Source organism: Eurosta solidaginis, chromosome 2 (assembly GCF_040869045.1).
Source record: "Eurosta solidaginis isolate ZX-2024a chromosome 2, ASM4086904v1, whole genome shotgun sequence".
Taxonomy (NCBI): domain Eukaryota; kingdom Metazoa; phylum Arthropoda; class Insecta; order Diptera; family Tephritidae; genus Eurosta; species Eurosta solidaginis.
In genome coordinates this window covers 249,559,794-249,583,241 of record NC_090320.1, presented here as the reverse complement: position 1 = coordinate 249,583,241, position 23,448 = coordinate 249,559,794, and the positions used below count along the sequence as shown (strand labels likewise).

Sequence of the window (23,448 nt, the reverse complement as noted above, 5' to 3'; positions counted from 1 at the left end):
ATTTTATTCTTGTATACTAGCTACTTCAATTATACACATTTGTATTTTAGTTATATCTGTACATATTTGCATATTTATATTAAAAATAGCCGTGTTTTTTAACACGCGTATATCCGTTTACGCTTAAACTTTATATTGACTGCTAAGAGACAAACTATAAATACACCTCTGAAATTGCTGCGCATAAATTTTGTCCTACTAAATTTCAATACGCATTATACTCAGATGTAACTGAAATATGTGTCTTTGTTTCACCCTGTACACTAATTCTATGTATTATATGTGTGTCCACAATTCATCGCAACTGATTCAGCTATATGTTATACCCTATGGCCATCAGAGCGTTGCGTCTCCGCTTTTCGGTACACCCTGTTGCTGTAGCTAGTTGTTTTACCACAGCCGCTAGATGGGTCTCCTAAGCATTATCTAAGCGAAGATAAGCGTTTTTTAACACGCGCAAACGAAACGTATACGCGCGTGTTAAAAAACACGGCTAATAATAATATGTTGTCGCAGTATAGCTCCGAAGAGTTCAGGGTCTAGGTGTTCATCCAGTTTGTGGCGCGCTACTTTATAAATTTTCATACTTTGTATATTATATAGTATTGTTTGTAAATTTCGTAATGTTACGAATATTAGCAAAACTAAGGGCTGCTGCTATCTCTAAGCCGATGCTAAACAGTGATATCATGCACATCCATAGATCAATCATTATGTATCTACATAAACGAAACAATAATTGCGTCTACACATATGTACCATGTACGTATACGAGCAGCGGAGAGTCAATGCACAAACACATTCATATATCTGAGATACTCCTGAAAGTATGCAATGAGAAAAGCTATAAAATCGTGCAATTGTAGTTACAGCTGAGAAGTTTAAGATCTGATGGCAACTAGTAGATTCTGGAAGCGCCTAGCAGATGCGAACGTTGAAATCAGAGAGTATATAAGGCAGCAAATGTAGAGCCGTTGGAATTCAGTTTGAGTTGAGCTATCAAGCCGTTATTGATTAAGCACGCAATCTGGCGGGCAATAGTAGAGTTTCATTTGAACTATCAATCAGTTTGGTTGTTAAGCAAGCTAGTTGCAAAGTATAAGTGTTATTGTGAAGTACTTTAATAAAGGCCATTTTTCCATTATTCAAGATTGGAGTTATTTATTCAACAGTTTAGTGATTCGAACTTGGCAGAAGATTTCAAATTAGAGGAGTTGCAAGTAAATTCGTTACAGTATGTTGCTAAGTTCTTTGTATTTCTCAGCAAGTTTAAATTTCTGTATTTTTCCTGATGTTGTTCTAGGAAACTCATCTAAGGGTATAATATGCAACGGCACCTTAAAATGTGCGATCTTGCCTTTGGCAAACTCTTTTACTTCGTCTCGTGTTATACTGTCTATTCCATCTTGTAAACGTACAAAGGCACAAAGTTGTTCACCCATTCGCTCATCGGGTACGCCAATCACCTGGAATTGTCAAATTAGGATGGTAATAAGTATGTAGGAAAATAATATCAGCAACATAAATGTCCAGTTCATCATAGATCTCCATGTATTTTCTTACTAAATGTCACTACTAACTTCAAGTATGACATTCGTTTAAATTTGTCCTATTAAGTATATTTAATCAAATAACATTTTTGCGCAGCATACATCGCTCTGATCTAAAGGAACATTTAATTTTATTAAGAACGTAGTGTATTGTTTTTCCCACTTTTCGAATCAAACATCGCTCTAAGTGATCTACATCAGCTATAAGATCATAAGGTTCGTATTGTAAAAAGGTTGCGTATTGTAAAAAGCTAACTTCATCAGCTTTTCCATTAGGTGAGTCACCAAATTGATAGGAACATTTCTGCTGAATTTATGGAAATCATACCGTGAAAACTTATTCTAAAACCTTATAATAGGATTATATAAGTTATACGATGTGTATGTATTTTCTTATATAAAACTCTAGCCATAAACATATAACGCCCCCAAAAGTACATACATTTGACCCGCCGTTCAAGACCCAGTTATGCCGAAAAGTAATATTTCTAAGGTGGTGCTTTAATAGGCGCTGTCTTTGCAGTTCTTCATAACATAGAATGTAAAATGAATTGGTGTAATGATCCCGAAAATTTTACCACTTGCCACAGAGCAGAGCACTGAATAAACCTTTCTGGCGGAGCTAGAACTATGAACCGTAATGTGTCGCACCTTTTTTTCAAAAAAGTATTTCAGAAATCGTGACAATTGAAGATCGTGTGGGAGAGGCTTATTTCTATGAGCAGCTTTATTACTGAGGATGTCATAATTTAATGATAAGCCGTTCTCAGCAAGCGTGTTTCTATAAGAAGTATTTTCTGTTGGCTTTGTCTAATGGGCAATTAAAAGGGTGTTAAGGGCAATTAAGAGGGTAGGCCAGAAACCTTGGTTATTCTTGTGTCACTTGGTCTTGCCGAATATCATCACACTTTGCCTCACTAATACATAGTCAATCACTATTGACGGAAAATACATTAAAAGATTGAAGCCCACCTTTGATAAACTATCATTAATTTGTGCACCAGGGCATAACGGGGATTTGCATTGGCTCTTGAGGTTTCAGGAGTTCTAGAGTTTTGGACCTGACGCTTTTACCAATACTTTTATTTTACAGGAACGGTTAATTGCAGTCATGCGAAGTTTCATTAAAGCTTTACAAAGCAAAATGATATCTCAAGACGTTCTTAAGATGAATAGAATGCACTGAACTACTGGAATTCGATGCTTCATATCGCAACTATAAGCTTGTGGATGCGGTTTACACGATTAAGCATCTATTGTGGGAGTTTAAAGTGCAGCATAGTATAGGAATAATATACCTTTTTTAAGTCAAATTCTAATCAACGATGGAGCTTACTCACTGAAAACTTTTGAATTAATCACTGTAAGATCACATATTTGAACAAAATAAAATATGACGGCTTTCTTCCTAGCTATATTGATGCCATCTCGAATTTCAAGTAGACTTTTCACATTAGTTTACCTTGGAATTTCTCAAATACCGCCAGGTTATGAAATTACTTACATGAGTTTCAATGATTTTTGGATGAGTGTTTAGAAAATCTTCAACTTCTTTGGGAAATATGTTCTCGCCACCACGAATTATCATTTCTTTTAGACGACCTACAATACGACCATAACCATCCGCTTCCAAAACAAATTGATCTCTATAAATTGAAGTAAATCATGCTTGTAAGATCTCGAAGGATCTGTGGTGATAAGTTCTATTACATACCCAGTTTTGAGCCATCTATCATTACCAATAGTCTCTTTTGTTTTCACTTCGTCTTCGTAATACTCCAACATGGTAACATAACCACGCACATAAATTTCACCTGGCTCACCAAAGCGTACCAAGTTTCCTTCAGTATCCACAACTTTAGCTTCAACATGATCCAAAAGATGGCCGACAGTATTCAATATTTTATCCATTCCATCCTCTGGTTTTGATTGAAAGATTACCGCCGTTGTTTCTGTTAAACCATAAACAGTGCGTATATGTTCAACACCCAAAACATTTTTGATGTCCAAGAAAAGTTGTGGTGAACATGGCGCACCACCGGTTATGGCCATTTTTGCCGATTCTAGGGGCATTTTCTCCTCACGTTGTTTCTTAATAAGATCAACATACATTGTGGGTGTACCATGAATAACCGTGCATTTCTCATCTACAATAGCACGTAACGAATCGGCGGGACTAAATCCGGGTGCTGGCAACACTAAAGTGCTGCCATGTGTCATGGCTGCCATTGCGGTAATAACAACACCATATACATGAAATAAAGGCACTTGAACGCAGATACGAGATTTTTGATCAAGTTGATTACGATTGCCAATATGTATGCCATTATTGATGATATTATAGTGAGTTAGTACAGCAGCTTTAGGTTGGCCTGTGGTGCCGGAGGTAAATTGTACATTACAGCCATTATCCGGCATTATATGTTTTTATAGTTGTGCGATATTCGCCCGTTCAGTTGCATTGCTTAAACCGAGCAATTCACCAAAACTGAGTGCACCTTTCAGTTTGTGCGGTGTATCGATTATAACATGTTTTAAATGTGGCAAATTCGCACTCTTAATGCTGTCATTAACGTTATCTGGCAACTCGGGGCAAATACTTTTGATGATTTCATAAAAATGTTGCGTTTTGAATGTTTCTGGCATTATAACCGCTTTCACTTTGACTTTTTTCAGACAATAATCCACCTCGGGTCCTTGAAATGCCGGATTTATGCCTACCTGTATAAGAACAAAAACATCACTTTAGAAGTCTTTTTATACGCAGTTTACATTTCACACCTACCGATACCAGTCCAGCACGTCTGCACCTAACATCGTCAGATACCAATGCATATTATTAGGCGCCCATATACCGACATGATCATCTTGTTTTAGGCCAAGCTTCAGCAAACCTGAAGCCACACGATCTACTTCTTCGATAAGGCTTCGGAATGTATAGCGTTTTTGTTCGTGATATGAAACAATCGATTCTGTATTTCCATATTAACCGGCAGCTCGTTCTAACTCCTGTCCAACATTGCGATAGACCAACGGATCTTTGCCTATGTGATGAAAATGCGCTAGCTATTTTCTTTGAACCTTGATGCTGCTTGGTTTTGTAATGACAACCTGAAAGGCAAATCATTCATATGTATATATTTACCTAAATTTACCAATTTAGTACAAAACGTGAGTGAGATGGTTGGCGGATATACCAATATAGACGAAACCCCGCTTCCGTGTTCCTACATGGTAAGAACCATCAATTCAATTGCAATGTGGAACGAACGCTTTATATCTTTGGCCCAAGAATGTTGAAACAGCGAGTTGTCTCGGCCTCCGTTTAGAGGATATTGACGACACTTTGTGAACACTGCTACAACAACAGAAAAAACGAGAGCCGCCGCCAGAAGACTAAAATGGCTTCAGCAATTAAAGTAGAATACTGAAGGATGAGTGCATCCGAGGTACCCACGGCGTACACAGAGTGAGTAGAAATAATAAATGGAATTCCGCATGACGTAACGAAGCAAGCTGCATACGCAAGTCCAAAAGAGAAATTTGTTGAAGGGGATAAAGCTTCGGTCTTATGCAGATTGGCTTACTTAAAACGTCGCTTTGAAGCGGAATTTACAGAATGGAGGAAGATGACTTGTATGGCTGAAATGCGCAGTAAACGTGATAAAGAAATGTGTAAGATTGGGTAACATGATGCGTGATTGGTTACTTCAGTTGCAGTGCCTCAGGTGGTTTGACATAGAGATAGCACCTTGGTTTGCGGAGTCGGTGGCGGGAGTGGGCGTCCAAAGTCAATGAGCAATCACTCTTGAACGGGCGTATTACATTTCATCATTCGATGTGACTTGGCCAATAAAAGAAAGAGACTGCAGACGGTGGACAGCATCTGGTGAGAGTAATTCTGCTCAAGGTGAAGTATGTTTTCGTATTGTTGTATTGAAATCGTATCACAACTTTTTAGGGCCTGATAAAGTGGACATAGTTACAACTGACGTATATTTCTTGGCTAAACGGCACAGTACTATCAATATGAGGTGGAGGACCGTCATATCAACCAAGAATCTTCTGTAAGGTTTGTACACAACATAGGTTTAAAAAGTCAGTAATCATCGGTTAGCAGATGAGAAATCCTCTAAGGACAGGAGGAAGTACTCGGTCTTTGGCGAAGAAAGTGCAACATATGTGAAGTGGCTGATGTAGATCAAAATTAGAAAATTAGCAAAATATAACGGATGCCCTGAGTGTTATGTTCCCTATCTGGCGTTTACCATTAAAATTAACACAGCCAACTTGGCTGTCAGTTTCTCCACCAATGTTAAATGACTTATTGTTTCTGTTTAAGCCATAATAATAATATCTGGGGCCAAATCGTAACATCCGTGGTCATATAGCTCGTCAGGTAAAAACATGATTTTCGGATTATGACCTACTTCGATCGTAATTTTGGATCGCAACATACGTGACGAGTGACTGAACGTACGCGTTACGTTCGACTTTTATTCGAACACAAACTGCCGATCGTATACACACAAATTTCAAAGAAAATTTAGAAATATTGTTAGAATAGATGAATAAATAAAATATAATAACAAATTTCAAATTCATATTATGAACGAAGGTGGAATTCAAATAAGCTTAATCCAAGCCAAAAGGAAATATTGGCGGAATTCATGGCGAGACACCCGCTTTGGTATCGGCTTGTTTCAAATTTAACTTCTTCAGAAAGTAACTAAAAGCTTCTTAAGTTAAGCGAAATATCTTCAAGAAACTGCAATAATTTTTTGTTACAAAGAAATAATACATAAATGATATGCTTACGATTTATTCGATAAGTCCAAGCGGTTACTGTACTCTCTTAACCGCCTTCGGAATATCTTTTCATCACCTTCGCTATTACTGGAGCTCAAACAAAGCAATAAAATTGGATCCATTACAGTTATTTACTTTATTTTTTATATTTTTGGCAATCAATTTGACAGTTCAAGATCTATTGTGAGCTAAAAATACAATCCAACCTGATGTGGATCGTAAAATTTATTGTGAATTGAAAATAAATTACGTTTCGTTTGCATCGTACGTTATAATCCCATTTTGTTTATACGTTTGATGTATAACATAATTTTCTTTCGTATAGTGGCCGATCCGTAATCTTATGTTACGATTCGAACCATGGATCATGGAAAGTGACACAAATGAAGACTCATACGGTGTTAAAATGTTGCATTGTTCCTAGATGACGGGCGGCTTCCCAGAAGCGGAAAATAGAGGAAGCGTGGAAGTGGAAAAGCGGTGGATCCAAATAAAGTGTATTAATGTGCTGAGGATATCGAGCGCCAACCAAAAGATCGTATTCTGAAGAACCAATGCAACTAAAGGCAAGGGTAGTGTTTCGGAAATTGTGCACTGGGAAGGTGATTGGTTTTTATCGTTTGGAATAAAGAGAACACAAAACCAAATAAGGCCGCCGTGCGAGAAAATTGCGGTTAGTGATAACAAGGCCACGCATTTGGGCCGTGTCGAAATTCCGTTCCGCAATGTAGAATAGCTTCAAAGACGGTATACTTCCTGTTTTTACCATTGAGTGACTATCAGCTTTTCGAAAGGGAAATTTGTCTAACCGAGAGCCTTTTTTAGGTGAAGGGGCAGTGGGGAGAATGTTATTACCCAGTATAGCACATCACTTTCAAAAATGAATTTGACTTGTTTCATATAAAAATACCTAATAAAATCATTCGATTGGGAAGCCCTCTGCACCTTTTCCTTTTTCTACTGGGTAATTCTTTTACATTTAATCAGTGTTGCCAGAAGAAAAATTTATTTGGGGCTAGAATCTAGAAAAAAAGCGCTAGAAATAGCTAAATTTCTTCAAGAAAATCCAAAATCTGTTGCGAAAAGAGCTAAAGATATATGTATATATATTTTTCAATGCAAGTTTTCACATTAATTTCAAATTAAACTTAAACAATGTTATAAATAAAATAATTAAAAAAAAATTTTTTAAGTTAAACGGTTTTATTGAAAACGATACTTACATGAAGTAATAATAATACGAAAACCTAGAAAATAATTAGGTAGGTCCTAGGCACTAGACATCACACTCCTTATCAATCTATGGCGTTGATCAGACAATTAAATAAAAGCGTTGGGCGCGTGAAATTTCTAAAAATGTGACTGATTAAGGTTCAGTTAGTTTTACTTATGACTATCAGTAGAAATATGACTCGTCCAACGCTTTTATGTAATTGTCTGATCAACGCCATAGATTGATAAGGAGTGTAATGTCTAGTGCCTAGGACCTACCTAATTATTTTCTAGCTTTTCGTATTATTATTACTTCATGTAAGTATTGTTTTCAATAAAAGCGTTTAACTTAAAAATTTTTTTTAAATTATTTTATTTTCAAGTTTTTAGTATTTATTTAATTGCCTATTATTTCTCATTCTATTTAGTTCTTTTAGTGACTCATTATTACAAGGACTCTTTCCTGACAATTTGTTACAACCTAAGTCCTCAATACATAATCCTTCCAAAGACTTTACTCGACTCTGCGCCACGTATGCTTGTCCCTACTCCAACTCTAAAATATTTTGATGTCACTTCTACCGGACTGTATGCAATATCTGTTCCAAATATGAGCCAAATCGGGCATCATAGGTCGCTTTCTATCCATGTATCTATGTATTATGTGTTCCAAATATGGGCAAAATCGGACCACAAATATGATTTTTGTTAATATCTCGATCCTTCCGCCACCTAGCGGCGATTTTTTTTTGATAGGTCGCTTTCAATTCTCGTATGTGTTAAGTGTTCCAAATATGAGCCAAATCGGGCCACAAATACGATTTTTGCGAATATCTCGATCCATCACAGGTCGATTTCTATTCTTGTATGTATTAAGTGTTCCAAATATGAGCCAAATCGGTCCATAAATACGATTTTTGCGAATATCTCGATCCATGCGCCACCTACCGGCGATTTTTTTCTTATTATTGCATTGTCATCGGTTTCTGAACTACATTCCAAGTTTCATGCTTGTAGCTTATCTGGTAGTGACTTAAATTTCAATTACAAGATTCGTTCACAACGGCCGTGCAGCCGTGCATGCGGCCATGCGGCCTGTCAACTCAAGCTAAATAAAACCGTTTAAAAAGGTACAGTAAACTAAAAAAAAAAAAAAAAAACAAAAAAAAAAACAAATATTAAGTACAAGAGAGATACATAAATGATACTGTCTTTGTAGTTCATTTTATATTTTTTAATAACAAAAATACGTTTTTTTTTTAATTTTTGTTTTGCCATTTGGCGGTAAGGTATTGTTAAAAAATAATCAGTATTTTTCACACTGCTACGATAACGGCACGGCTATATGTAGGTTCGTCAAAAATACGACTTGTCAAAATGTCGGCCGATGAAAGTTAATTTAAATTTTTTCCAATTTTTTTATTAAATTTTTAACGTCCTATGGGTTTACGAATCGCCATTAAAATACACGTGTGCGATACTCATGTTTATGTTGGGCCGAGATATTTATGAAGGGACTTAGAACTCTATGATTTCATCCTCAGAACCTGAATTATTATTATTGCTACATTCATACACATTTTTTGTGTTCATTAATTTTAAGAGATCGTTGTTTATTTCAAAGTCATGACAGAGATGGTACTTGACGCAGGTTATCGATTAAAGTTTTTGTTATCAGTTATTATCACATCATACATAACGAGACAAATAAAATAATACTTCGGCACACATAAAACACATTACAAATTTCACAATACGAGTTGTCGAAATAGATTTGAAACCAAAATGGCGCAAACATTTTAAAGAGGACCAAAAATAGAGCTAGAGGCTAAACCGGAATTTTTGGATCTAAACGAAAAAAAAGGGCTAGATCTAGCTCCAAAAGCACCAAAATGGCAACACTGAATTTAATACTCACCAACGGCTAAAGTTTTGAGAATATGGTAGACCCGCTCTGAGGAAATTCATGTAAAAGCTGCGAGAATGCACTGGTGCTATGCATTTCTTGCTCATAATTTTCTGCATTTGTTTTGTTTTTAAATTTTTGTCTTTTTTTTTTTGCAAGTTCATATACTATTTTTGTTTATTATGACAACGCAAATCAAGCGATTACGAAAATTCAACTGCACGCAAGATTAATAAAAATTGGATAAGCTTTTTACCGACAATTTAATAATTATATGTTTTCTACAGGGATGCACCTTAACGGTAAGCTAATCGTTTATCAAAAAATTTACACCGTTTCGTTTTGATATGGCAGAAAACGAAACAAAATCATTTCGTTAATTTGACGTTCTTAACGTTAATAAACGAAACGAAATGACATGCATGTCGTTTAGTATTCACTTTAAATTTTCTCTTATACGTAAAGTTAAGCTAATGAAAGTATTCGCTACGTGCACAATCAGAAGTGAGAGAGCAAACTGAATTGCAATCACTGCAAAATTGAATTGAAAATATGGCACTACAAAAATACTTAATAGTATCTGTAAACAAATAAATTTGTAAATATATACACATGTATGTAAGTGTTTATCAACGCACTTAAGTATTGTTAGGCATACCCAGCAGTCAAACCAACTAGTTCTTAACTCGATACAAATAGTACGATCACATGCTAATTAGTCAGCTCTGCCAACCACAGATAATTTCCGTATACAAAACTAGTGCTTGGTTATCACTAGGTCAATAAAAACATGTTTTTTTTTTCAATTAGAAACACGTTTTTATAAGCGAGGTCGATCCTAGGCAGTGGTTTGGCAAATTCTCCGAATGCCAATCAAAACTGTTTAAATAACAGATTACCGTCAACATTATAATAACATTGACGGTTTTTGATATGACAGACATTTCTGTGACACCATATTCATATATACAAAGTTTCGCTTTAAAATCAACTGACGCATTTGCATAATGTTGACAGTTGTTTGCTGTTCAAATGAAATAACAGAAAACGCAGTTTAATTGATTGAGAATCTATTATTCTTAAAGAATATATATTGTTAACTTAAGACTTAACAGTATTTCCTTGTTTCAAATGGCTAAACAAATTTGTTCTTTTCACAAAAAACTTAGCTCAATTAAACACAATGTGATCAGCTGTGGCAGATTTGTTGATTTTATTGGGGTCATTTCTTTCGGTGTACAGAGTATATTATGAAATGTACAAAAGTAGGCGCGAAATCATTTAACATTGTTTTTGTTTTTTTTTTTTAACGTATCGTAGAGGCAGAGTTGGAACAGAGGCAAAATGGTAGTGAATAGCAAAATAAATGGGGGCAAGAGTCAAAATTCTATAAATTCGTTTTATTATTAGCTTGTTATCGATTTGTTATCAGCTTGTCATTGCCTTCATACTGGTTATAACGGCTCGCTATCGAAGGGTTGTATGTGTGTCATCGATTTTATATTGAAGTTTTGAAGGTATGTCTTGCATAAAAAATCGATGAGTCGACATTAACTAATCGATAAAATGAGGATATCAAATTGGTACGATTTTAATAAAAAAGCGACAACTTTCCGATAAAACCGAGATATTTTTCACAGTAAAATAGTTATCGATAGTATGGCGTTAACAAATCGCTAGATCTCCAATAACAAATTTATAAGTTTCTATACCAAAAGGAAAATCCGTCAACAAAAAATCGATTTAATTTAATTAATATTGAGTTAATTGAATTAAATCTAGTTTAGCTTAACTTAATTTGATTTAATTTATTTAGTATTCAAGGTTCGAAACAAGCTCAAGACCAAAAAAATAATTTTTTGTATTGATTATTGTTTTTTTAAATTTTTCTATAATTGAAATTTTTATTTTGTTTTTGGAATAGTAAGTAGAAAATTTTTCAGACAACCTGCCATAGCTGCGCAGATAGATCCATTTCGAAGGGTGATAAGCCTTCACCATCAGTACGCTTTAGGCACGCTGCGCTAACCATTTATCTATACAACGGTGGTTTGTTTGACTGATAAATTGCTACTTCATTCCTTGTTACCAACTTTGTTTATTCAGCGTGTCGCAGTCTGTTGCAAGACACTGATAATGTTGGATTTGTTTATTGTCAATTACTTTGTTTGACATTTCCCAAGTGCAAAACAAATCCAACATTATCAGTGTCTTGCAACAGATGGCGCAACGCTGGATAAATACAGTTGGTAAGAAGGAATAGAAGTAGCAATTTATCAGTCAAACAAACCACCGTTGCATAGCTAAATGGTTAGCGCAGCGTGCCTAAAGCGTATTGATGATGAAGGCTTAGCACCCTTCGAAATGGGTCAATATGCGTAGCTATGGAAGGTTGTCTGAAAAATTTTCTACTTACTATTCCAAAAACAAAATAAAATTTTTCAATTATAGAAAAATTAAAAAAAAAAAACAATCATTACACAAAATTATTGTTCCGGCCTTGAGCTCGTTTCGAACCATGAATACTTTATCAGTAGGCCGATAAAACAAAAAAAAAATTAATTTATTTAGTTTAGTTAAACTATACTTAATTTCGCGATAGGCTCCAAAAATTGTAAGCCGAGCTTCTCATCCAATTTGCGTAGTGCCTCTTTCAGTTTTTCCTACAAATTAGCGTGACGGGACCTACTTGTTTTATGCCGACTTCGAACGGCATCTGCAAGGCAGATGAGTGTTCACTTAGATGCTTTTCATGGCAGAAATACAATAGGAGTGTTTGCCATATCACTATTGAGGGGCGATCCTGCTTAAAAAACCTTTTTTCTTAATGAGAAAACTCGTTTCTGAATGTTTGCTGTTGCTTTTCCTGGGAATCGAACCCCGGATCTTCGGTAAGATAGAGGGACCACACTTCCACCACACCACGGCGGCCGCCATAAATTTATATATTAATTTAACACAATTTTATTTTATTTTATTTACTTATTTTTTCCTGTTGCATTTTATTTTATTCTATTTTACTTTATTTTATTACACTGTTTTAGTTTTATTATACCTTTCATGAACATGAAATGGTATATTAACTTCGGTCCGATGTTTGTAACGTTGAGAAATATAGAAGATTGACTCACCACTAAGTATACCGAATTGATCAGGGCGACGAACTGAGTTGATAAAGCCATGTCCGTCTGTCCTTCCGTACGTCTGTCTGTTTGAACGCAAACTAGGATGTATTTTTGTATTATATTAGACATTTGTCGGATCCGGTAGGATCGGACCACTTAAACATATATCTCCCATACAACAGATCGTTCAGATAAGACGATTATGGTCATTCCTGCCGCTATTTAGAAAGTAAAAACGTGAAACTCAGTGATATATATTCTAATATATCATAGAAGATATCCTGAAAAAATAACTTTGATCTGAGCTATATATAGTTATATCACATACAACCGATCGTTCAGATAGAAAGATTTTTGGCCATTTCTCCCTTAATTTAGAAAGTATAAACGTGAAACTCGGTGATATATATTTCAATATATCATAGAAGATTTTCTGAAGAAATCACTTTGATCGGAGCTATATATAGTATATATCCCATACAACCGATCGTTCAGATGGAAAGATTTTTGGCAATTTCTCCCTTAATTTCTAATATAAAAACGTTAAACTTGGTGATATTTATTCAAATATATCATAGAAGATTTCATGAAAAAATCATTTCGATCGGAGCTATATATAAAATATATATCCCATACAACCGATCGTTCAGATAGAAAGATTTTTGGCAATTTCTCCCTTAATTTCCAATAAAAAAACGTGAAACTTGGTGATATATATTCTAATATATCATAGAAGATTTCCTGTAAAAACCATTTCGATCGGAGCTATATATAATATATATTCCATGCAACCGATCGTTCAGATAAGGGGGTTTTTTGCCATTTTTTTTATATTTATCTTAAAATCGTTTAAGTATGTACATCTGTTCACTATATATTTCTTATCTTATACAGCGCATTATTTGGAGATTACGAATGGGATAAGATTATTGTTCAGCCCCATTCATGAAAGGTATGAAGTCTTCGGCACAGCCGAAGAAAGTCCTGTCTTTGCTTGTTTTATTTTATTATTATATATTGTTTTATTTTATTTTATTTTGTTTTATTTATTTTTTATTTATTTTTTTTTTTATTCTATTTTATTTTATTTTGTGGTGTTTTATTTTATTTTCTTAATTTAATTTAATTTTGTTTTATTTTACTGTATTTTATTTTATTTTGTAGTATTTTATTTTATTTTATTTTGTTTTATTTTACTGTATTTTATTTTATTTTAATTAACTTTATGTAGTGCTATTTAATTTTTCATTTTGTTTATTTTAATTTAATAGAAAAATTTGTTTGCATTTACATTTATATCTTACGCTTACATTTATACCTTGGGCAAAGATATTTACACGTAAAAAACAAAAAAATAAAAATGTATCTTTGGCATGCTATGCATTGTCTAGAATCACTTATAGATGGAGTACACCTTTCAGTAAAGAAAAAAAAAAAACACAAACAACTAATTATTTTATTTTAACACAAAATTCCTTTTTTCAAAAATGTGTTAAAATCGTACTTATTTAGCGCTAACTGTAAACACTTTTAAGTCGCATAATGTCAACGAAGCCCAGTGATGCGTTCAGTATTATCGTTCGGTTTATCTGACACTAAGAACTGCACTTTCTCTGGGGCTCACTTGGGGGTTTTGTGAGCGCGTATACCAGCTGTTCAAATTAGTTGGATTGCGCGTACTGTTAAAGCAACAGTATTCTCTATATAAAAAAAAATTTTAAATAACGAGCTGTATCATCAAAACAATTATAAATCATTGTTATCAAAACGTAATTATTCTAAGTTCAACAAACTCACCTTCAGCTAAAAAGAGCAATTTAATTAATATTCAACATGCAAATACGAGCGTCTATACACAGTGCGGTAGTATCACATTATAAATGTTCAGCAAATGTTAATTATAATGTTTTTAAATTACCTATATATCAAGTACAACTGTATAATCGACGACGGTAAGTGAGAATAATAAAGGAAATCTATTGGGTTTTATTTACATACTCACATGTCGCAATTTTTATTGCAAGCAGAGGTATTGGAAAAACAGAAAACCTTGTTGTTTTATATAGTGAATTCCGGACAATTTCTAGGGTTCTGATAAAGAAACGAAAAAAGAAAAGTGGGACGAGGAAGGAAAATATTGTAAGTCAAAACAGAAGCCTGAATTGAAAGCTTACGGCGTGTGAAGACTACTCGAGCCATTCTCCAAGATTGTCGGACGTGGTTCAGTTTCATGTAACCCTTAATGATTGTTCTAAGTCATACTATAATCGTTCCACCTGCCATTTTAACTTGATAACAGTTTTTGTCGCCTATTCAATTTTGATCCCCCTGTACTACTCGCTCCGTATTTGGAGTGTAGACGTTGTTACATAGCTCTTCAGCATCATCTCTTGAATGGAAATGCGTGGTGAGTAGCACTTCAAGAGCCTCTTCACTAGAGCTGCAAAAGTATCGATACAAATATCGATACATCGATACTAGGTTCGTGGTGCGATTACAGATGTTTTTTCTAAATATCGAGTACTTTATTCCCATTTCCTATTCCTTTTTCTAGCGGCAGAATTACCAGCTTTTAAAACTTTGGTAAGACAAATCAAACATGAATAAATAAAATTATATACATTATGTGAGATTTGTGTTTATTTTAAATGAATACCTAACAAGTTGGTGACTCTGAATATTGAAAAATTCTTACAAAAGTTTAAGGTGAAAGTTACGCTATTTTTTTCATAAATGTATTCGTATATGTAGATATATACGCAACAGAAGACATCATTGAGGTTGAAGGCGAAAATTTTGTTGCCAAAAAGCTACGAAGTACAAAGTCAAGCATTTGGACCCATTTTGACAAAATCAGTAATACTATTGCAAAAAATGTTATACAACTAGTGGTAATACGTCCAATTTGTATCACCATCTAGAACGATCGCATATAACTGCAAATTTAGATTCACATAGCTCACCAAATAAGATTAATTTTTATATGAAAAAACATATGAAGATCCATCATCACGTAAAAGGCTTTTGCCAGCACCCTACTTTGTATATACCCTGGCGTCGCTGTAAAAGCTACCATCGCGGACAACTTTGCAGAATGTGTTTTATGATCGTTTCGAATTTATGAAGACAATATTACATATATATACATGTATATATTATATTTACATAAATGTCTGATATATACCTGATATTGCTTTTAAATTGAGTAAGCGCTTTTCACTATAACAAAAAATTCGATATATATCGCGATATATCGATACCCACCCTCTTAAATATCGAAAATATCGAGTATGCCGAATATCGATACTTTTGCAGCTCTACTCTTCACTACTCCGAAACCAAACAAAATGGGGAGGGACGCAACAAATTTAATGGGGTTACACTGAAATGACAGCCCTTGGTCGAGAAAAATCACGAGTCGCTCCGGTACAAAGAACCGACTACCTTGGGAAGCGTGACCATTCCCCCCTCATTCTTATTTATCAGCTCCTAGATGGGACCTTCCCCAGTCTTGCCGTTTCACTGGAGCATTCTATATCCATACGGCGTGTAATCCAACTTGATAAAGTTGTATATAGTGCGGTGGTGACCAGCCTCGCCAGCACCCATAGATCTTTTCAATATCTCCCTTCGCTTGGTACCTGGGCACAGCGTTATTGAAGGGTACGAAAATGGCCAGGAAAAGTTCTGAAATGGGCATAAAGGAAATGGAAAGCTTCGTACGCTTGCCACTTGATATTCTCCTGAGGAAAAACGAGGAATATGAGATGGAAAGGGGGTCATTCATCGCCTTCGCTACCGATATGTAGGACAGTGTGGGCGCACGGTTTTTTGACAGTTTGGAAGAGGTTGGCAAGTTGGATTTATCGCTCTTTCTTAAGCCCATCAGAGGAAGCGAGCGGATCGTTGAGGACTATCGGGTTAAACGAATGTGCGCCACCTGACACTCACTAAAAGCATTTACAAAGGACTAAAACGTCTACGAGTGGAGTTGTGAGAAGTTCCCATGCTCATCAGGAAGGATTCTCAAATGAATGTAGGTAAGGCGGAAAGCTCCATACGACCATAACTAGGTTATCTCCTAAGGTAAATGAGAGGGAAAGGAGTCAATTCATCATGTTTAATACCGATAAACTGCATACAAGTCGAATCAGATGTGTGGGGCACGGTTTTTCGGGAAGGTGGATTTTTCGCTCCTACTTTAGTTCACGGGGTTCTTTGAGGACTGCTGGGAAGTAGTTTGGCTGGACGAATGTGCCACCATCTCGCACTGAGGGCATTCACTATGGACAAAAATATCTCCGAGTGAAAGTGTGGGAAGAAGTGGAAATGCCCTCTCGCTCTACCTTATCTCTCCTAATAGCTGTAAACCTTATAATCATGTGCAATTCTTGTTATCTTTTTATCTCACCCAGTCTAGTTAAGATATGCTTCCATTATAATAGTAGTACTTCAATCACCTTTGCCAGTTCATCCGGCTCTTTGTTACCATCAAAGTCAATATAACCTCGTATCCAATATATAATTTAAGATTCTCCCTGTCCCAATCCTCTTTAGTTCTTCTTTGCACGCTAAGACACTTTTCAATAAATGTTATGCTCATCATTAAATCTTAAGTTATTTTCACCCGTCGCCAAAGCTTAGAAGTTTGCAAATCTTTTGAAGAACTTTTTCCGTCTGATCTTGTCATTGTCCTTGCTTCTACACAATTAAGCAGCGATATATGGCTTGTAGAGTTTGATTTGCCTTTGTCGAGAGAGGACTTTATTATAGATACTGTGTGAATATGGACAAAAAATACTCATTGAAATTCTATTTCTAGCTATTCGCATCGCGCATACTTCCATCAGGTGGGCACAGAACCTTTGCGTTATATTACATTAGGACAACAGTTCAAACAAACTGTTGAAAAATATTCCGAACGGCCTGCGCTCATTTCGTATCACGAAAAGAAACGCTACACTTACGCTGAACTCAAGCGTGAGGCTGACTATCTTGCAGTAAAACTCAACAAACTCGGCATGCAGCCCGGCGACTATTTGGGACTTTGGATAACAAATCACTTTCAATGGTATGTTAGTTATTTGGCAGCAGGATTGGCTGGTTATCCAATAGTTTGCATAAATCCTGCACTCCAAGCAAAAGAATTGGCATACGCATTGAAAAAGGCCAAGGTGAAAACGCTAATAACAATGGAAAAGTGCGGCAAACAAAACTTTTATGAAATCTTAAAACAAATACTACCTGCAGGGAGTAGTAAGGGGGTGCGTCCTATACAAGATTCACAGTTTCCAGAACTGCAGCATATTATAATACAAAGCAAAACAACATTGAAAGAGTTCATTTCTTGGGATGAGTTTCAAAACAGCGATGTTTCCACGCTTGATTTGGACGAGTTGAACAATAAAGTCGAAGAGATCTCACCAGAGAGCGCTTGTACGGTACAATTCACCTCGGGCACTACAGGTTTACCAAAAGTTGCACTCCTCAGCCATTTTGCTGGCGTAAATCAGGGTTATTATCTTGGGCGATTTCTCAAACTGCATAAGGAACATAAGTATGTATGCTTGTCGATACCGTTCTTTCACGCCTTCGGTTTAAGCGTTTTAATGGCTACCTTAAATTATGGGGCTACGCTTGTACTACCCAGTCCACGTTTTGACAGTGTTGCCACGCTTGATTGTGTAGAGCGAGAAGGTTGCAATATTATATTCGGTACGCCTACAATGTATGTAGATTTATTAGATCAGCAAAGGAGGCTGAAGAAGCCTCTGCCTACTTTGCAGTCGGCTATGGTAGGTGGTGCGGCTTGTTCACCTGAAATTTTTACACAAATGAAAAGTGTTTTCGGCTTAGAAGACTTCATTATTGGCTATGGTATGTCAGAGACATCAGCGGCTAGTTTCACACAAAATGGTACAGAGAGTATTGATGAGGCAGCAGAAACTGTGGGATGTTTATATGAACATATTGAGGCAAAAGTTATTGATAATCGTGGTGAAATTGTGCGTTATGGTGAAATAGGTGAATTGTGTATACGCGGTTACACTGTAATGACGGAATATATGGGTGATAAGGAAAAAACTAAAGAAGTACTCGATAAGCATGGTTGGCTCAAGACGGGGTGAGTATTAAAGTTGAAGCGGAGTGCCAGAGAACGTGTGACTTAGGTAACTTAGGTAGGTAATTCACCATTAAGGAAATGTGGCATGAAATTCGTCAATTCCAACAGAAAATTATTATTTTGATATAATAAACACAATTTAACTATTTTTTAACGTTTTCAATAAATTTTTTTTTAAATTTCAACGGAAACACCGCACTTTTTGCTAATCTTCAATCAGGTAATGTGGTGAATTACCTACCACCAGTTTGATAATTTGTCTTGCTATCCGTCGTTGGTTATTCTCTATAAATTTACGTCTCTGCGAGTGCGATGATTCATATTTTGTTTTTATACTCAGCTGAGCAGAGCTCACAGAGTATATTAACATTGTTCGCATAACGGTAATCCGTAACGGCATAAACTAATCGAGATAGATATATCAAAATGATCTGGGCGAAAAAAGAAATTCATTTAGCCATGTCCGTCCGTCCGTCCGTAAACACGATAACTTGAGTAAATTTTGTGGTGATGAAATTTTGTAAGTAGGTTCCTGGGCGCTCATCTCAGATCGCTATTTAAAATGAATGAACTCGGACTACAACCACGCCCACTTTTTCAATATCGAAAATTTCGAAAAACCGAAAAAGTGCGATAATTCATTACCAAAGACAGATAAAGCGATGAAATTTGGTAGGTGGGTTGAACTTATGACGCAGAATAGAAAATTAGTAAACTTTTGGACAATGGGCGTGGCACCGCGCACTTTTAAAAGAAGGTAATTTAAAATTTTTGTAAGCTGTAATTTGGCAGTCGTTGAAGATATCATGATGAAATTTGGCAGGAACTTTACTCCTATTAATATATGTGTGGTAAATAAAAATTAGCAAAATAGGATGACGAAAACGCCCACTTTTAAAAAAAAGTTTTTTAAGTCAAATTTTAACAAAAAATTTAATATCTTTACAGTATATAACTAAATTATGTCAACATTCAACTCCAGTAATAATATGGTGAAACAAAATACAAAAATAAAAGAAAATTTCAAAATGGGCGTGGATCCGACCTTTTCCATTTAATCCGTCTAGAATACTTTTAATGCCATAAGTCGAACAAAAATTTACCAATCATCGTGAAATTTGGTAGGGACATAGACTCTATAACGATGTGAAAATGGGCGAAATCGGTGGAAGCCACGCCGAGTTTTTATACACAGTCGACCGTTTATCCTTCCGCTCGGCCGTTAACATGGTAACTTGAGCAAAAATCGATATATCTTTACTAAACTCAGTTCACGTACTTACCTGAACTCACTTTATCTTGTTATAAAAAATGGCCGAAATCCGACTATGACACGCCCACTTTTTCGATATCGAAAATTACGAAAAATGAAAAAAATTCCATAATTCTATACCAAATATGAAAAAAGAGATGAAACATGGTAATTGGATTGGTTTATTGACGCAAAATATAACTTTAGAAAACACTTTGTAAAATGGGTGTGACACCTACCATATTAAGTAGAAGAAAATGAAAAAGTTCTGCAGGGCGAAATCAAAAGCCCTTGGAATCTTGGCAGGAATACTTTTCGTTGTATTACATATATAAATAAATTAGCGGTACCCGACAGATGATGTTCTGGGTCACCCTAGTCCACATTTTGGTCGATATCTCGAAAAAGCCTTCACATATACAAATAAAAGCCACTCCCTTTTAAAACCCTCATTAATACCTTTAATTTGATACCCATATCGTACAGACACATTCTAGAGTCACTCCTGGGCCACCTTTATGGCGATATCTCGAAAAGGCGTCCACCTATAGAACTAAGGCCCACTCCCTTTTAAATAATCATTAACGCCTTTAATTTGATACCCATATCGTACAAACGCATTCCAGAGTCATCTCTGGACTACCTTTATGGCGACATATCGAAAAGGCGTCCACCTATAGAACTAAGGCCCACTCCCTTTTAAATAATCATTAACACCTTTCATTTGATACCCATATCGTACAAACACATTCTAGAGTCACCCCTGGGCCACCTTTATGACGATATCTGGAAAAGGCGTCCACCTATAGAACTAAGGCCCACTCCCTTTTAAATAATCATTAACACCTTTCATTTGATACCCATATCGTACAAACACATTCTAGAGTCACCCCTGGGCCACCTTTATGGCGATATCTCGAAAAGGCGTCCACCTATAGAACTAAGGCCCACTCCCTTTTAAATAATCATTAACACCTTTCATTTGATACCCATATCGTACAAACACATTCTAGAGTCACCCCTGGGCCACCTTTATGGCGATATCTCGAAAAGGCGTCCACCTATAGAACTAAGGCCCACTCCCTTTTAAATAATCATTAACGCCTTTAATTTGATACCCATATCGTACAAACGCATTCCAGAGTCATCTCTGGACTACCTTTATGGCGACATATCGAAAAGGCGTCCACCTATAGAACTAAGGCCCACTCCCTTTTAAATAATCATTAACACCTTTCATTTGATACCCATATCGTACAAACACATTCTAGAGTCACCCCTGGGCCACCTTTATGACGATATCTGGAAAAGGCGTCCACCTATAGAACTAAGGCCCACTCCCTTTTAAATAATCATTAACACCTTTCATTTGATACCCATATCGTACAAACGCATTGTAGGGTCACACCTGGTCCACCTTTATGACGATATCTCGAAAAGGCGTCCACCTATAGAACTATGGGCCACTCCATTTTAAAATACTCTTTAATACCTTCCATTTGAAACCCGCGCCATACAAACACATGCCAGGGTTACCCTGGGTTCATTTTCCTACCTAGTGATTTTCCCTTATTTTGTCTCCAAAGCTCTCAGCTGAGTATGTAATGTTCGGTTACACCCGAACTTAGCCTTCCGTACTTGTTGTTTTTAATTTAATAGCGATTTATTCATATTGGAATCGAATGGCGTGGGTCGTATAATTGGACGCGCGAAGGATGTTATTATTCGCGGAGGTGAAAATATTTTTCCTAAAGAGGTTGAAGACTACTTAGATACGCACGAGGATATATTGGAAGCACAGGTATGTACTTATTTTGGAATGTGAGGCTATTGGTGTCTTTTATATTAGATAAAGTTGAACAGACCGGTCAATAAAGACCTCACATAGACTGAAAGTGTTCATAGTGTTACCACAATTTCTTTGACAACCAAACCGAAAAACCACAATAACCAACCAGAACTTATTCTACAAAACAACATCGCCCGCTTGACAAATACTAGAAGTTTTATAGAAGCTATCTTTATAGCTGGCTCGATATCTAGCCACTCGGCCACCATAGTAGCTGGAGCCTCGACCTCCCGAGCGCTGGACATGAACACAAGTTGTGCTCGACACTTTTATCCTGCAGGCCACACTTCCTACATCTGATGTTACTGATGACGCCTAACATATACGTGTCCAAATAATATGCCCATAATAAGGCTTGAGTCTTTTCTCTTTAGATATATGTATGTTCAACTTTGTAAGCCTCTCCTAGATGAATCATATGCAACTCCTGTTCATTTTGATTTCTTCCAAGTAGATTGGGGCATCTACCGTGGATTCCTCGAGTGCTTCACCCTAATTTGCCAACCTTTTCGTTTCACTCTATCCCTTTATGAACGCGGGCCCAATATCGATATATGATCCGACGTAAGCGAAGTCTCTCCAATGCTTCTTTGCATTCGAGGACACTTCTTCATGAAGTACTGTGTTGGATTATTACCTTAATCGCTTCTTAACTACGTGTAAAGGTCTGTACCAAGAACCACCAGAAAAGTAACATGTATTCATTAAGGAAGGTAATAGGTGCCTTCTCGACTCTGGATTGGTTAAGTGCTAGCTCAGCCTTCGACGACATCTACCTTACAATATTCGTTTTGTAATCAAATTTTCTGTTCTTTATTGCAGATAATTGGCGTTCCCGATAAGCGCATGGGTGAAGAGATGTGTGCCTACATACGTTTACGTGCAGGGGCAAAGCATACATCGGTGGAGGATGTAAAGAACTTTTGCAAGGGAAACATAGCACATTTCAAAGTGCCACGCTATGTTCGATTCATTAAGGAATATCCCAAAACTGCATCTGGCAAGATACAAAAATTCGAATTGGTCAAACTCTTCCAAAAAGAGTTAGAGAGTTAGAAAAACCAAATTGATCTTGTTTAGGATAGAATTTATTAATTAAGACCTTCTATTGTTGTATTGAATTATCATTCCTTATGTGAAGATCTGGCTAAAAGCAATATATCAACATATTGATAAAGTAAATAAGTATTAGTGTTTTTACGATTTGCATTTGTACACATTGTTGTTTTTATTTAAATCATATACATCTGTAAGTTACATCAAATACGGCTGGGATTTATGCATACATTTTATTTAACCTATTTATGGGAAGACGTACCTGCCTTAATAAAAACTGAAATCCCAGTTACACAACAATCTCTTTGTTGGCATTCATGAACTGAAGATATGGCAGGTAATCCGACCTTTCGATATGGCGGAGAAATGAAGGCTCCATAATCAGGCGACTGTTTCTTTAAGGAATTTCCCAGATTATAACAAGTAAGGAAGGTTAAGTTCGGGTGTAACCGAACATTACATACTCAGTTGAGAGCTATGGTGACAACATAAATGAAAATAATCAAGTAGGAAAATGAACCGAGGGAAACCCTGGAATGTGTTTGTATGACATGTGTATCAAACG

At 36.0% G+C, this 23,448-nt stretch overlaps 2 protein-coding genes across 4 annotated transcripts; one reads left to right on the top strand and one right to left on the bottom strand.

Annotated features, from left to right (window-relative positions):
* Nucleotides 1–500: 500 nt before the first annotated feature.
* LOC137240803 (medium-chain acyl-CoA ligase ACSF2, mitochondrial-like) lies at nucleotides 501–9,970 on the bottom strand. Of its 2 annotated transcripts, none has more exons than XM_067767566.1 (6): nucleotides 9,918–9,970; nucleotides 9,490–9,694; nucleotides 4,336–4,661; nucleotides 3,265–4,271; nucleotides 3,055–3,196; nucleotides 501–1,466 (listed from the first exon to the last, which is right to left on the bottom strand). In XM_067767566.1, the coding sequence occupies exons 4-6, from the start codon at nucleotides 3,966–3,968 to the stop codon at nucleotides 1,230–1,232; spliced, it is 1,083 nt and encodes a 360-aa protein (XP_067623667.1). In that variant the 5' UTR covers nucleotides 3,969–4,271; nucleotides 4,336–4,661; nucleotides 9,490–9,694; nucleotides 9,918–9,970; the 3' UTR covers nucleotides 501–1,229. The 2 variants fall into 2 exon arrangements, with proteins under 2 accessions (XP_067623667.1, XP_067623666.1); XM_067767565.1 differs by having other exon boundaries at nucleotides 9,490–9,784; nucleotides 9,918–9,962.
* LOC137240802 (medium-chain acyl-CoA ligase ACSF2, mitochondrial-like) lies at nucleotides 9,653–23,003 on the top strand. Of its 2 annotated transcripts, none has more exons than XM_067767564.1 (4): nucleotides 9,653–9,779; nucleotides 17,425–18,726; nucleotides 21,638–21,779; nucleotides 22,650–23,003. In XM_067767564.1, exons 2-4 carry the CDS (start codon nucleotides 17,624–17,626, stop codon nucleotides 22,881–22,883), a joined length of 1,479 nt encoding a protein of 492 aa, XP_067623665.1. In that variant the 5' UTR covers nucleotides 9,653–9,779; nucleotides 17,425–17,623; the 3' UTR covers nucleotides 22,884–23,003. The 2 variants fall into 2 exon arrangements, with proteins under 2 accessions (XP_067623665.1, XP_067623664.1); XM_067767563.1 differs by lacking the exon at nucleotides 9,653–9,779 and adding an exon at nucleotides 14,259–14,554.
* The last annotated feature ends 445 nt before the right edge of the window (nucleotides 23,004–23,448 follow it).

Coding starts and splice junctions, on each gene's coding strand:
- LOC137240802 (XM_067767563.1), top strand. CDS start 14,436: ATGCAAATACGAGCGTCTATACACAGTGCGGTAGTATCACATTATAAA. Junction 18,727..21,637: donor CATGGTTGGCTCAAGACGGG/GTGAGTATTAAA, acceptor TTAATTTAATAG/CGATTTATTCATATTGGAAT. Junction 21,780..22,649: donor AGGATATATTGGAAGCACAG/GTATGTACTTAT, acceptor TCTTTATTGCAG/ATAATTGGCGTTCCCGATAA.
- LOC137240803 (XM_067767566.1), bottom strand. CDS start 3,968: ATGCCGGATAATGGCTGTAATGTACAATTTACCTCCGGCACCACAGGC. Junction 3,197..3,264: donor GATAGATGGCTCAAAACTGG/GTATGTAATAGA, acceptor TTCAATTTATAG/AGATCAATTTGTTTTGGAAG. Junction 1,467..3,054: donor CAAAAATCATTGAAACTCAT/GTAAGTAATTTC, acceptor TGACAATTCCAG/GTGATTGGCGTACCCGATGA.